A 12,327-nucleotide genomic window follows, 5' to 3' on the forward strand; every position below is an offset into this window, starting at 1 on the left:
ATTATTTAAAATAGGATAAAAGTAAAAATATTTTTAACTTAAGAATATAATTATATTTAAAATAATGTGGGGAGGTAGAGGAAGTATAAGGTGGTGGTGGAGAGAGCAACACCCAAATTATAAATGGTAAACCGTTAAGCCACTTGAATATATGGATCAACATCTAAGTCATAGGTATGCATATGAAAGGTATTAGAATAGATAAAGTTTACTTTAGTAATCTTTTTCACTTAAAATATAATGTTTATTTATTGAATGAAAAAGATACTTCGGTGCACACCACAATAGTATTACAGACTTCCAAATAGTTTTCTATTTGAACACCCTATTGTTTGATAGGCTCTCTGCTCAATTTGGATGATAGGTAAATGAAAGAGAAATGTGAACAAAATAATAAAATAGAGAAAAGTATAAGATAATTAGTGATGAAAAATACAAGAGGGGAAAATGACTTTAAAAAATGATTTATTTGTTGAAAGGAGTTTGATTTATAATTTTTTAATGGATTTTTGTTATATACTCTATTTTTATATTTTTTAAATGACTTATTCATTGAAAGAAATTTGTAAAGTATAATTTTTGTACGGATTTAATATAGTATCTATTTTTTTAAATAAAATTAATAAAAAATAATTAATAGATTTTCAAGTATAATATGTTAAAGTTTATAAAAATGTTTAATATGAATTTAATTAAAAATAAATATTTAAAATTTTATATTATTTTCTAATTTTTTTCTAAAAATACCATAAAATTTCAATAGAAAAACTCCTTATTAATTACATATTTTCTATAATATATATATAAGATTTAATGAAGAAATATAAAATTAACAATGAGTCTATTTATATAAATGATTGACATATTCTCTATCTAAAACTTTAAGACAGTAAATTAATCCTATTTCACTTTTATATAATATTTTATTTTTTATTTTTATTTAATGTAGGATTTTGATTCATTCCAACACTTATAACTTAATTTATTGTTGATAAAAAATTCACGGTTAATTTAGTATGTAATAATTATGAGTAGGATATTGTTTGTAATATAAATACATATGGAAGATTCTTTATTGACAAGTTTTGTGAAATTGTATAAAACATTCTACTTATCATTTTACTTTCTGAAATTTTCTATATCTCTGAATCAAAACGAGACAATGCAGTGCTTATTGGGCGGAGCATAACTTTTAATGTAATCTTTAGTTTTGTACAACACCAAATTTTAGATAAAAATCTGTTTTTTTTTTTAAAAAATCCACATAAATTTGTCTTTCCAACTATATAAACACAGTTATTTAAATAATTACCAAGTATTCTGAAAAAAAGAGGGAAAAACTCACAACGCCACTGCAAGAACAGTCCACAAAATCAACAAAGTTAGAATAATATTGACAGAAAACCAATAATTTTAATTCAATTATCGAAGTTGTACGATTATTTTATATAGCCTGAATTATATTTATATTCTATATTTTACAAAATTTACAATTTTGGATCTAATTTTTTTTATGTAATTTTAATCTCTCAACTTTATTTGTTCATAACTTTATTTTATTTCTAATTTTAAAATACATTAAAATGTCATTAAATTATATTTTGTTCAATTTTTAATTTCAAAATTATATTAACTAATTGTCAAATAACAAGTTTTATAGTTGTTAAACTTTTTAATCTTAAAAAAAAAGCATCAGTACAAGTGTTTTATATGTCAACCAAAATTATATTTTTTTTCTAAGTATATTATTTTACCCTTTTTATTTTAAGAATCGCAATGAAGATTGTATTAATATATATATATATATATATATATATATATATATATATATATATATATATACCTTTTATAACTTTTATGTTTACAAACGTAATTAATTATCTTGGTTTAATAATTTGTATAATAATGATTGATCATAAGTATTAGTTACTTTAATAAAAGTTACAAGTATTATACAAATTAATAAAATATTACTATTTTATATACATATGTTGCATATTTTATTATAAATTTAAACCGTAATCAAAATTTAAATTTTTAATAAATTTAAAAAAATTCCAATTAAGTCTTTATTATTGGATTTTTTTAAAAAAAATTATTATTTAATTTTTTATTAATGAGGTGATATTAAGATTAATTGAGAGATATATTATTATCTTATTGTATTACCTAATTTATTATTGTGACATATAATTTTATAGTTTTAATTGTATACTTTACACTATAATTAAAAAAATTACCCTATACGTATTCGGACTAGTTTATGATTAAAAGTTTATAGCATAATAACTTAGCAAACAATTCAAAACCAAAAATTACAACTAATTAAAATTTTAAAGATTCAAATTACGGAAATCATAAGATAAAAAAAATTGTTAATTTTGTAAAACATTCACCTAAAAATATGATTTATTACTCTATTTAAAATAAAAAATAGACATATATAAGTTAAAAATCAAACATTAAAGAATCCTAAATTTAACTCAAATTTAAACCTCTCTCCCAGCTTTGGTCCTCCTGCAGTTCCAAGTCCTCACTCTGGCCGCCGCATAGCGCTGCCGTTTTGTCCTCTCTTCTTTCTCTAGCCGCCGCTGTGTTGTTTTCTCATCGCCACTGCTCTCTTTCTATTACCAAGTTAGTCCAGACAGCCACCAAAGAAGCCAAGTAACGGGTAATCTTTTTCAAATTCCCCGCTTTTTAGGGTTTCCTTATTTCGATGAAAGGTTTAGTTCTAGGATTTTCTTGCTTCAATGAATCATTTAGTTTGATAAACTTTTCGTTCAGTTTTATTATACAACGTGATTTTTGGACAGATAAATAGGGTATTCGAAAAGTACTTAATTTGCCTTTCATTTTACGTCCTTCTCGTTCAAGCTAGGTATTTCAATTCTCAAAGTCTGTGTATGCCTTTCTTTAGCTGAACAGTGAGTGGGGATCGCATGGCATATCCCAAGTTAAATGAGTTTTTATTAATCCTTGTTTGTATAGAAAATCTTTAACACTGTATACCATCCATTTTTTTCGCTCTAAACTACACAACACACTTCAGGTTTGGGTATGTCCTTCATTGATCTTCTTACACAACAGTGTGTTCCATGCTTTACCCTGTAGTATGTGCTCAATTTTTGGATGTTGTATTATTAGTTGAATATATCCTATTTGACACACCATGTTTAGTTTTCCTTTTAAAATATTGTTAAGAATGCCCCCCTTTGACTAAAGTGTGCCCAGAATACTCCTTATAACGCTTGGTCCTCCTTTAAGCTTGCTTTGGGTGTGAATTCCGGCATGTTTCGATGACCAGTAAGCTTCTCTATAAGCATTTATTAGAGGGAAAAAAAGAAGCTTCTCTATAAGCTTCTCTAACGCTTGGTCCTCCTTTATTTTTTTCTTGTATTTCTTCTTCGCCGAGTGCTTATATAGAAGTTCATCAAAATGATATTAGAGCTTATTGGTTCTTGATTTTGGGTCTTCCACATCTCTAGTCTAGCTAACTTCACACTAGTGGCTGGTTAAGATCTGGCGCATAAGTCTCTCTCGTTTTCTGGCTCTATCTATCCATCTGTCTATCTAATCAACTAGTGGCTGGTGGAAGGAAAGTGTCAAACTTGGTACAGCAATTTATGCTGCTGTTAAATAACCAATGCATAAATTGAACAGTTCTTCTATTTTTTAATGAAATGATTATTTAGTTGTGTTTCATGATGACAGTGAAAAAGAATGAGGAAGCTAAAGTTTCATGAAAAGAAGCTTTTGAAGAAGGTAAATTTTTTGGAATGGAAGAGGGAAGGGGGTCAAAGAGAGAACTTGGTTATGCAACGCTACCACATTACTGGACGGGACGATTACAAAAAGTATCATCCATAATTCACTATATTTATATTTTTTGAAGCTGTGTAATTTCCTTTGTTTTTATATTAGCTTTTAGTTGACCCATCTTATGTTTTTTTTTACTCTGGGATGATGCAAATATGGATAGATATTCAGGTTTATGCCATATGGTTCAGAAGTTAGTTAACATATTGAAACAGATGGACGCAAAGGATCCTTTTAGGATTGACATGACTGACAAGCTTTTGGAAAAACTGTAAGTTCATTTTTTCACTCTCATGTATGTGAACATATGATGGAACATCAATTGATATATTAATAAAATATATCACTGAACACGGAAGTCATATATCACTCGGAAGCATATATCACTGCAATATATTTGCTGTCCCATAGACAAAAGTATTTGACTTATTTCACACCTTCTACCAGTTGTAATTGTGTAATGCATATCTGCCATCTTGCAGTACATGACTAATGCTGAATACCTTGTACAAGATAAGTTATTGGTATAACATACTGTTGTACTCCTAATAATAACTTCCTGCAGCCCATCAAATGGGTCCTTCCTAGTTCACTTAGAGATTAGTTTCTATCAAAATATAATTAAAATTGGTGAACTATTTGCAATTATTCTCCATTGGTTTTGGTTTCTTGTGATGACTTTCCTCTAAAACTTTTGAGTTGGTATAAAATATTTGAATAGATGTAACTCCACTTCAAGAAGCACAAGTTAGCCTTACAGTTTCAATAGAAAGATTGTATTGATTTAAGAAACACATTTTATTTGTTCTTGGAATGAACCTGAAACAAACGAGAAAAATATTTGATATAATCATGCGCCATTATTTTCTTCCTCATTCTTTTCTCCTTTTTGGGTGACAGCTACAACATGGGCGTTATTCCAACCAGGCAAAGCATCACACTATGTGAACGCTTAACTGTCTCATCCTTCTGTAGGTAAAAATAATACTCTGCTGATTATTTTTTAAAATGAAAATTGAGCGATTAATTTTATTCGTTTGCACTTTGCTCATTAGAGGGTCCAAAGGTAAGTATATCACGTGGAAGATATAACAATTATAACTTGCGAATGCAGTTTAATAAATAATCATTACTGGATGACTAGGATCAATTTGAAGATAATCTTAGGGAAGTTACTGCGTGCATTAATAATTGTTTTCTTCAAAAGATACTAACTTTTCTTATTTGCATTATATTACCCTCATATGTTCTTCAACTTAATGATTTTCTCCATTGTGCAGACGTAGGCTCTCAACTGTTCTGGTGCGATTAAAATTTGCTGAACACTTGAAAGAAGCTGTCACGTACATTGAGCAAGGGCATATAAGGGTTGGTCCAGAGACGGTGACAGACCCGGCTTTCCTTGTAACTAGGAACATGGAAGACTTCATTACATGGGTGGATTCATCCAAAATAAAGAGAAAGGTGCTTCAGTACAATGACAAATTGGATGACTATGATTTAATGAATTAAGTGGAAGGCTAAATGTCAGCTTATTGTGGTTTGCTCTCAAAATATGAAATCTGGGATGAGTTTTTTTTCCTTGCGGGCGGTGGTTGCTTGGATTTTAATGGGATTATTTTAAATTCTAAATTCATACCAGATTAAGTTGATGATGATGTAATGAACCTGGAAATTAGTGAATCAGTGTTTAAAAATTATCGGCATTTTTCCATTCAATTGTTTAGCGATCACAGCTACCCCAGCTTGGATTTTAAGTGAATGATGACCAATTCTGGTTGATAGAGATCATACTTTAAGATCGTTTGAACTTGGATAGTCAATTATATTTTCTAACCACGGATGCGTCTCCTCGTAATCAAGCTTCTATAATAAAATGGAAAATTTGTTGGCATCAGTGTTGTTACCTCTTTAGTTAGTAAAATTCATTTTCTGAATTAATGATAAACTACATGTACGTCATCACAGAAACGTTTAGAATAATTTGTTATAAAAGCCTTGACTTGAATCCACACAACATTATGAACCAACAATAAGTTGTATGAATGTCAATGGTAACTTCATTTTACTTATCTTTTACTGCTACGATGATTTGATATTCAAAACATGTTTAACATGCCTAGGAATCTCAATATCTTCAGCCTACGGCATACATGAACCATTCTGAATCCAAAGGACAGAATCACCATGCAATAATATGCAATCAGATTTCATTACTTCTGCATTGCATCCCATACTTGGCTGTACTGAATATGCAAATCAGAAGAAGCATCCATAATTTGCATAATTTCCCTATAAATTTTTGCTTAGCTTAAATATGTTTAAAAAAAAACAGAAGAAACAAAAATGTAGGAAATAATGATAATGATAAAAGAAGAACAAGCAAAATTCAATTATTTGAACACTTGAATTTGTTTTTCCTTTTCTTACTAAATTCCAAAGCATCATATGGCAACTATCTCCACATATTTTATTTTGCATAAACGATCGATAACAAAGCATCAACATCCATTTTCTTGATAATGTATCCATAAGTTAAAACATATTGACAAGAACCCTGTTTTTTCATTCTTTCGTTTTGTTTGAACATCTTCAACTTACAAGGCCCTTTTTCCATGAATGGCATTATCATCTTATGAATGTCAAACCTATAGCTGTGACTATGATCGTGGAGGGAATGCCAAATTTGAGGTGACTCCAGAAGGTTAACGTGTATGGTAGGTTTGGAGCACGGATAGCCTGTTCACACACTATCAAGTTAGCAGCTGATCCCAACAGTGAGAGATTCCCTGATATGGTGCTGGCCCAAGCCAATATCAGCCATGCCTTCTTCTCATCTGCTTTGGAAATTGCAGCAGCTGAGGCTGCTACACGTCCTCCAAGCAACAGAACTAGATAATAGCACAGATAACAGATAACTTTAGTTAATAGTCATGTATCATCAGAACAAAATTCTTTCACCATCATGGATACAGGTTTAGTTCAGATGACAATATCAAGTCAAAAGGAATATGACAAGGAATGAATAAAGCTAAAATATCTACAATTGGTGTTTGACCAAGTACCCCCTCAAGCATATTAGGTAAAAGTTTAATGTGATATCAAGACAAATTGAAACATACATAACATAAATACTTGCTCTTTATGATGTGTTTACAAAGATTTCCAGTGGTAAAGAGAAAAAGAAGTCTCTTACAAACAAACAATTAAAATCCCATGAAATAAATAATAGATATCTATCAAAATACAAAACTAAATTCCAGCTTATCTAAAATTATTTGCTCTTGTTAGGAATTTACCACTATTGAAGATCCAATCTCTCGATTTTAGGGAATAATACGATTTGGTTATATTTCGTTGCCAATCCTTCACATTTTCTCAAAGAAGTAAACTGTAAACTGATAAACAATCAAAACTGTACTAGTAGGGACCGGGCAGCGAACAAACTGGACGTCCGCATAACCATAATTGTCCAATCACGCTACCTTGCCGCTCGTCATCAGGAGGGGCCGGGTAGCGATATACCGGACGTCCGTATATCCATGATTATCCAATTACGTGACCTTGTCGCTCGCCATCCGGATGAACAACAACTCGTACGAAGCCGGTTGGCCATATCGCCAATTAACCAGGTCGCCTATGTGGGCCAGCCAATCGTAGGACCAAACTTCGGGAGACCGGCCAACCACTTCGCTAATTGACCAGATTAGGATTAAGATTAAGGTAAGTAGTTGCTAAAAGCTATTGAGCTGAATTTGGGCCGTGATTAACTTTTCACTAATCCCAAGCCCATAGCAAAAACTATAAATATAGATCCAGGGTGAGTGATAGATAGGTTGCATTTACTACACATTTATTACTGTTTTATTGAAAACGCCATTGCTCTCAAACTGACTTTGGCATCGGAGAATCTTTGACAGGTCTCCCACCCGCGCGCAGAGGAGTAAAACGAGGAGTAAGGAGCGAGACCGGACGACTGAGTGATAAGAAAAGGAGCGAGACCGGACGACCGAGTAGCAGGAAGAGGAGGACGTAAAGGTATTATTCGACTCAGCCCTCACAACCGAAACAAAAACTTTAATCCAGATGTCGTTCTTTAGTGCACATTCACAGTATAATTCCTATTGTTTCAATGACAATAGATTTTGCACAATAAGTTACAGCTTCAGGAAATATGTATTCTGAAAGTCATTCAGTGAATGCAATCACTGCATAGACAATTCTAAATGCTCAGTTTTAAGAAAATGGCAATCAATCAATATTGTCCGTAAGACTACAAGTCTACAACAAAAAAGTCGACAACAATAATAGTCTTATCCTACTGGCTGAAGCCAACTAATTAATCACATAATGTTATTAAGTTTGGCTAAAAACCAAATTCTTAGGAATATTATTCAACATGAAATTCCTTTCAATAACTTCTTCCATTTCCTTCTTAGTTTCTCCACCCTTTTCCAGAGTGCAGAAGTTATGCGATCTACACTCATTACCAGTGCTTCCAGTGACTTTTTTGGCACATATCCAAATCATCTAAACTGATTTCTAACATCTTTCAGTAAGTCTCACACCAATATCTCCCTATATACAATTGTCATCACAACCATACTTTCCTATAAAAAAAACTAATTATGTTGGATTTAACTCCTCTGTGCAGAGTAAATATGAACATGAAAACGCAAGGATGCATCAAGTGGTAATTTGAATTCGAGCATCTTGTACTGTCAACTAACTTAATATCAGCAATAGAAGCATACTTATATGCTCACTTTACACATTTTCTCACTTCAGAGGAGCAATCAGTTATGTCAAAGTTGCGGAACATTTATTTTTTTCACTTTGAAGGTAAAAAACCTGAACTACCTCTTGCGTGTTAATATCACAACAGATAAAGTAAAATGATACTATTCTAGTATTTTATGCATTGCTTTGATTTCTTTGCAGTTTGCAATCAAGAACTTTTTAAGTTTCAATTCAGGGAACATGGAGGATGAAGATTTAACAATCAATGTTAACAGATCCACATGACATTGGAATAACTACTCTCCCAAACAGAACAAATAATAAATATTTTGTCAGTAAAATAAAACCAGGTCCACTTACCTGTCGGCACATTTGAAGCCAAATTTGATAATACAAGTATGACAACTGCAAGAATTGCAACTCCACTAGCCCGATCAACGTGAGAATAGGGCTCCATTATGTCCCACAAAGCACTTGGAATCCCAGTTTTGTTGAGGCCATCTACCGTGATAAACATTCCACAAAAGAATATCAAAAGTGAATATGAAACCTGTTACAAGAGAAGAGAGAAAAACGTAAAATATTTGAACAGCAGAAGTACTTTTAGCATTCCAAGGAGAACACAGGAAAAGAGAAAGATCAAATTAAAACCTTTTCTAAACATGGCCTAGCATCTTTGAAATCAAGAACGATAAGGGCAAGTGCCGCAGTAATTGCAGTCCATGACATATTTAAACCTAGAAGTAAAGCAACCAACATTCCAACTGTGATGATGTAAACACAAGATTTCCACAGTACCCTCTTCCATCTTATGATAAGATTGTTTTTTCTTTCGGAAGGGTGAATTAGTGTATCCACTGTTGCTGAAGAACTTGTAGGACTAGTTTCCTCCTTTGTCAGAGATGGCACACCATTTGTTCCATCCCTTGGTAAACTTGAGATTCTTGCAGAATCAAAAGTGTTGCTCGAAACCCCAATAATTTCACTTGCAATTGATCGGTTTCTTAGAATCTGTTGAGGAGAGTTCTGAACACTGATAGCTTCAAGATGGGAATTCCATTCTTGAGAATTCAAGGATGAAAAATGAGACATAGTGGCAGGAGAAAACCGATGAGAATCATACTCCTCTACCACAGCTTCTGCCCCTGAATCTTCTTCGTCCTTATGAACGGACAATAACTTCCAATACATGATTAGAAGAATTGTAGCATTTGCTACAACTCCTGCCACCATAGCTGGAAGAATACCAACCAGAAAATTACCAAATGATATTTTACTCTGAACAGCTATAACCAGGTTCTGGGGGTTGCCAATTGGAGTTGCTGAAGACCCAATATTAGCACTCGAAGCAAGGGCAAGTAGAAAGGGTGTTGGTGGAAGGTTATGCTGCCTAGCAATTTTCAATATGAATTCAGTCAAAACCACACAAGAGGTGTCATTTGTGAAGAGAGCACTTGAGACAGCAGAGATAACACATATCCTACAAAGTAAGTCCTTTGAACCTCTACTCTTCCAAGCCAGCAACTTCCCTATATACTTGAACATGTCAGCTCTTTCAAGATAGACACTGACAACCATTGTCCCAAAGAGAAGACCAAGAATTGGAAGATCAATCGTGGCATAAGCATCATCTGGAGTAACAACTTGGAATAGGACCATAAGCATGGCTCCAAAGAGGGACCCTGCAGTTCTTCCAATAGGTAGAAACGGCACAGCTGGGAAAACTGCCAAGACCCAGAAAATTGCAAATGCAATTAAACCAAATACCACTTTTGGAACAGGAGCCAATGCCATTATTGCAACTAAACAAGCAAACAACAAGTTCCTTGTTCCAACCAAAGACCGATACTTCCAACTTTATACTATCAAAATACAACACCACTCTCTGAGAAAAATTCCTGAAATATGAAAATTCAATCTCTTAAACATCAGCAAAAAATAAAGATCAGCAGTTAAGCGAGTGGAGTACTATACAAAGACAAAAGCAAACAATTTACTCGTAGTGCCATCTTTCCAAATTACCAACAGCACAAAAGTAAGGTCAAAGGTTTCAGATATAGCAAAAAGAGTGTACAATTCATCCATTCTTCCTTCAGAAAAGCGTACCTATAAAACTTAAGTTTTCATGGACAGACAATGAGGCCTAACTAAGAAGCATCAATTTCTGTGGCTAACAACGTGTTTTTCTTTTGTGTGCTTCGCTTTCTTATGACAGATTAGCTTGGTAGCTGTAGATTGGATTACGTCGAGGAATATCTTGTTGAGTTGGAGTGAAACAAAACTGAAGCATCTTCAGTCTTTTCAGGTCACGCGCACATCAACTAATAATTTATCATATCCACATGGTGAAATGTTACCCTATATTCTATTATATTACACGCACCATATAAATCACCATAGAGTAAAACTTGAAAAAGACCATTGTCACTCAGAGCTGCTACCTTCCCAGGAAAAATTCCAAGAATCAATTAAGTATTCTTTTGTTTTCTCTTGTCGGTCTCCAAATTATAATTCTTTGATACAATGATTGATGTTATATTAATCTTGAGCTTCAATAATTACTCTAAATATATCCGACTAATTAGAAGTACAGAAACAAAACTTGTAACTACTTTGCTTTGCACACATACATAGAAACTTGATTGGGTTGAACATGTTTTGTTTAATTAGTGGACATTATGAGCAGAGACAAATGGCGGTGATTTAAAGTGAGCTTCTCCAAGATGGGGATTGAGCTTAATGTTTGAATATATTTTTCTCCATAAATTTAATAACAAAGACCGTAGAAGATTGATGAGAAAAAATGCTTTGGAAGTTTTCATGTAAAGAGTGTGAAAAGGTTGGAATAAATGCATAGTGTAGACCATACAACATGTCCCTTTCATACATGGCGTGAGATTTGAACTGCATATCTGTTTTTAAATCAGCCAAGTAGAGTAGGTTTCATCTGTTTTTTGGGCTGTTCTTCACCAAATATTGGAAGCTTGGAGTTAATAAAGCAGAAACTTTATTGGTAAAGTCACTGTCAACCAGAAGATGACATTTTTAATTGTTTCAGTTGTACCTCAGTTAGCCAACCATCCTTTGAAAAATAGTGGAAATCCCACTTCACAAAATTAGGTTTCTTCACTTGTTCTCACCTTTAACTTTAAAAAATTGTTATTTTATCAGAAAACAATGAAAAAGAAATATCAGTTCATCTAATGCATAGCTATGTATGTGTGCACCTTGTGCAATCTTCTTCTACATTGATAAGAACAGTTCAACCTGATGTGAACAAATACTGTAAATACAAAAGGAAGTTTTTGATGCAAAACCAAGGTAATAGAAATGGTGAGACAAATTGTGCAATCAACGAATTCAGAGAGAGGGAGAGAAAGAAGAATATCCAAATTAATGATAAAGGTTGATTCAGATTATAATTTAAATTAATGTCTAAATCTAAAAGGTATCTTATTAGTACAAGAAAATCAACATAACAAAAAAACATAATAACATAATTAAAGATAATACCTTGATAGAAGAAGATACTGAGACAGAGGATAAGCTAAAAAAATAACAGTAGATGGTGAAATAAAATATTTAAAATATTGGTGGAGAATGGAGTGATTGGAGTGTGAGAGTAGAAAGGTAGGAAAGTTGAAAAAGTGTTAAAAAGCTGTGAAAGCAGAGAGTAGTGCAATTGTCAGCAATTCACTTATTGCAGACTGTCCTGTAGCCTGTGTCAGACTCACAATCACACCCAATCTTAGTTTTGAAATCCCTGTATTG

General features: G+C 32.5%; 2 protein-coding genes across 4 annotated transcripts; one reads left to right on the forward strand and one right to left on the reverse strand.

Moving 5' to 3' along the window:
* Window positions 1-2,471: 2,471 nt before the first annotated feature.
* Window positions 2,472-5,535, forward strand: LOC108324266 (uncharacterized). The gene is made up of 5 exons (XM_017557170.2): window positions 2,472-2,671; window positions 3,712-3,854; window positions 3,980-4,087; window positions 4,717-4,791; window positions 5,097-5,535. Exons 2-5 carry the CDS (start codon window positions 3,721-3,723, stop codon window positions 5,326-5,328), a joined length of 549 nt encoding a protein of 182 aa, XP_017412659.1. The 5' UTR covers window positions 2,472-2,671; window positions 3,712-3,720; the 3' UTR covers window positions 5,329-5,535.
* A 646-nt stretch (window positions 5,536-6,181) lies between these two features.
* Window positions 6,182-12,270, reverse strand: LOC108324007 (silicon efflux transporter LSI2). 3 transcript variants are annotated; one of them, XM_017556785.2, is made up of 4 exons: window positions 12,070-12,270; window positions 9,208-10,454; window positions 8,917-9,106; window positions 6,182-6,707 (listed from the first exon to the last, which is right to left on the reverse strand). In XM_017556785.2, the coding sequence occupies exons 2-4, from the start codon at window positions 10,348-10,350 to the stop codon at window positions 6,445-6,447; spliced, it is 1,596 nt and encodes a 531-aa protein (XP_017412274.1). In that variant the 5' UTR covers window positions 10,351-10,454; window positions 12,070-12,270; the 3' UTR covers window positions 6,182-6,444. The 3 variants fall into 3 exon arrangements, with proteins under 3 accessions (XP_017412274.1, XP_017412275.1, XP_017412276.1); XM_017556786.2 differs by lacking the exon at window positions 12,070-12,270 and adding an exon at window positions 10,663-11,027; XM_017556787.2 differs by lacking the exon at window positions 12,070-12,270 and adding an exon at window positions 10,554-11,027.
* Window positions 12,271-12,327: the final 57 nt, after the last annotated feature.

This window comes from Vigna angularis, chromosome 3 (genome assembly GCF_016808095.1).
Source record: "Vigna angularis cultivar LongXiaoDou No.4 chromosome 3, ASM1680809v1, whole genome shotgun sequence".
NCBI lineage: Eukaryota > Viridiplantae > Streptophyta > Magnoliopsida > Fabales > Fabaceae > Vigna > Vigna angularis.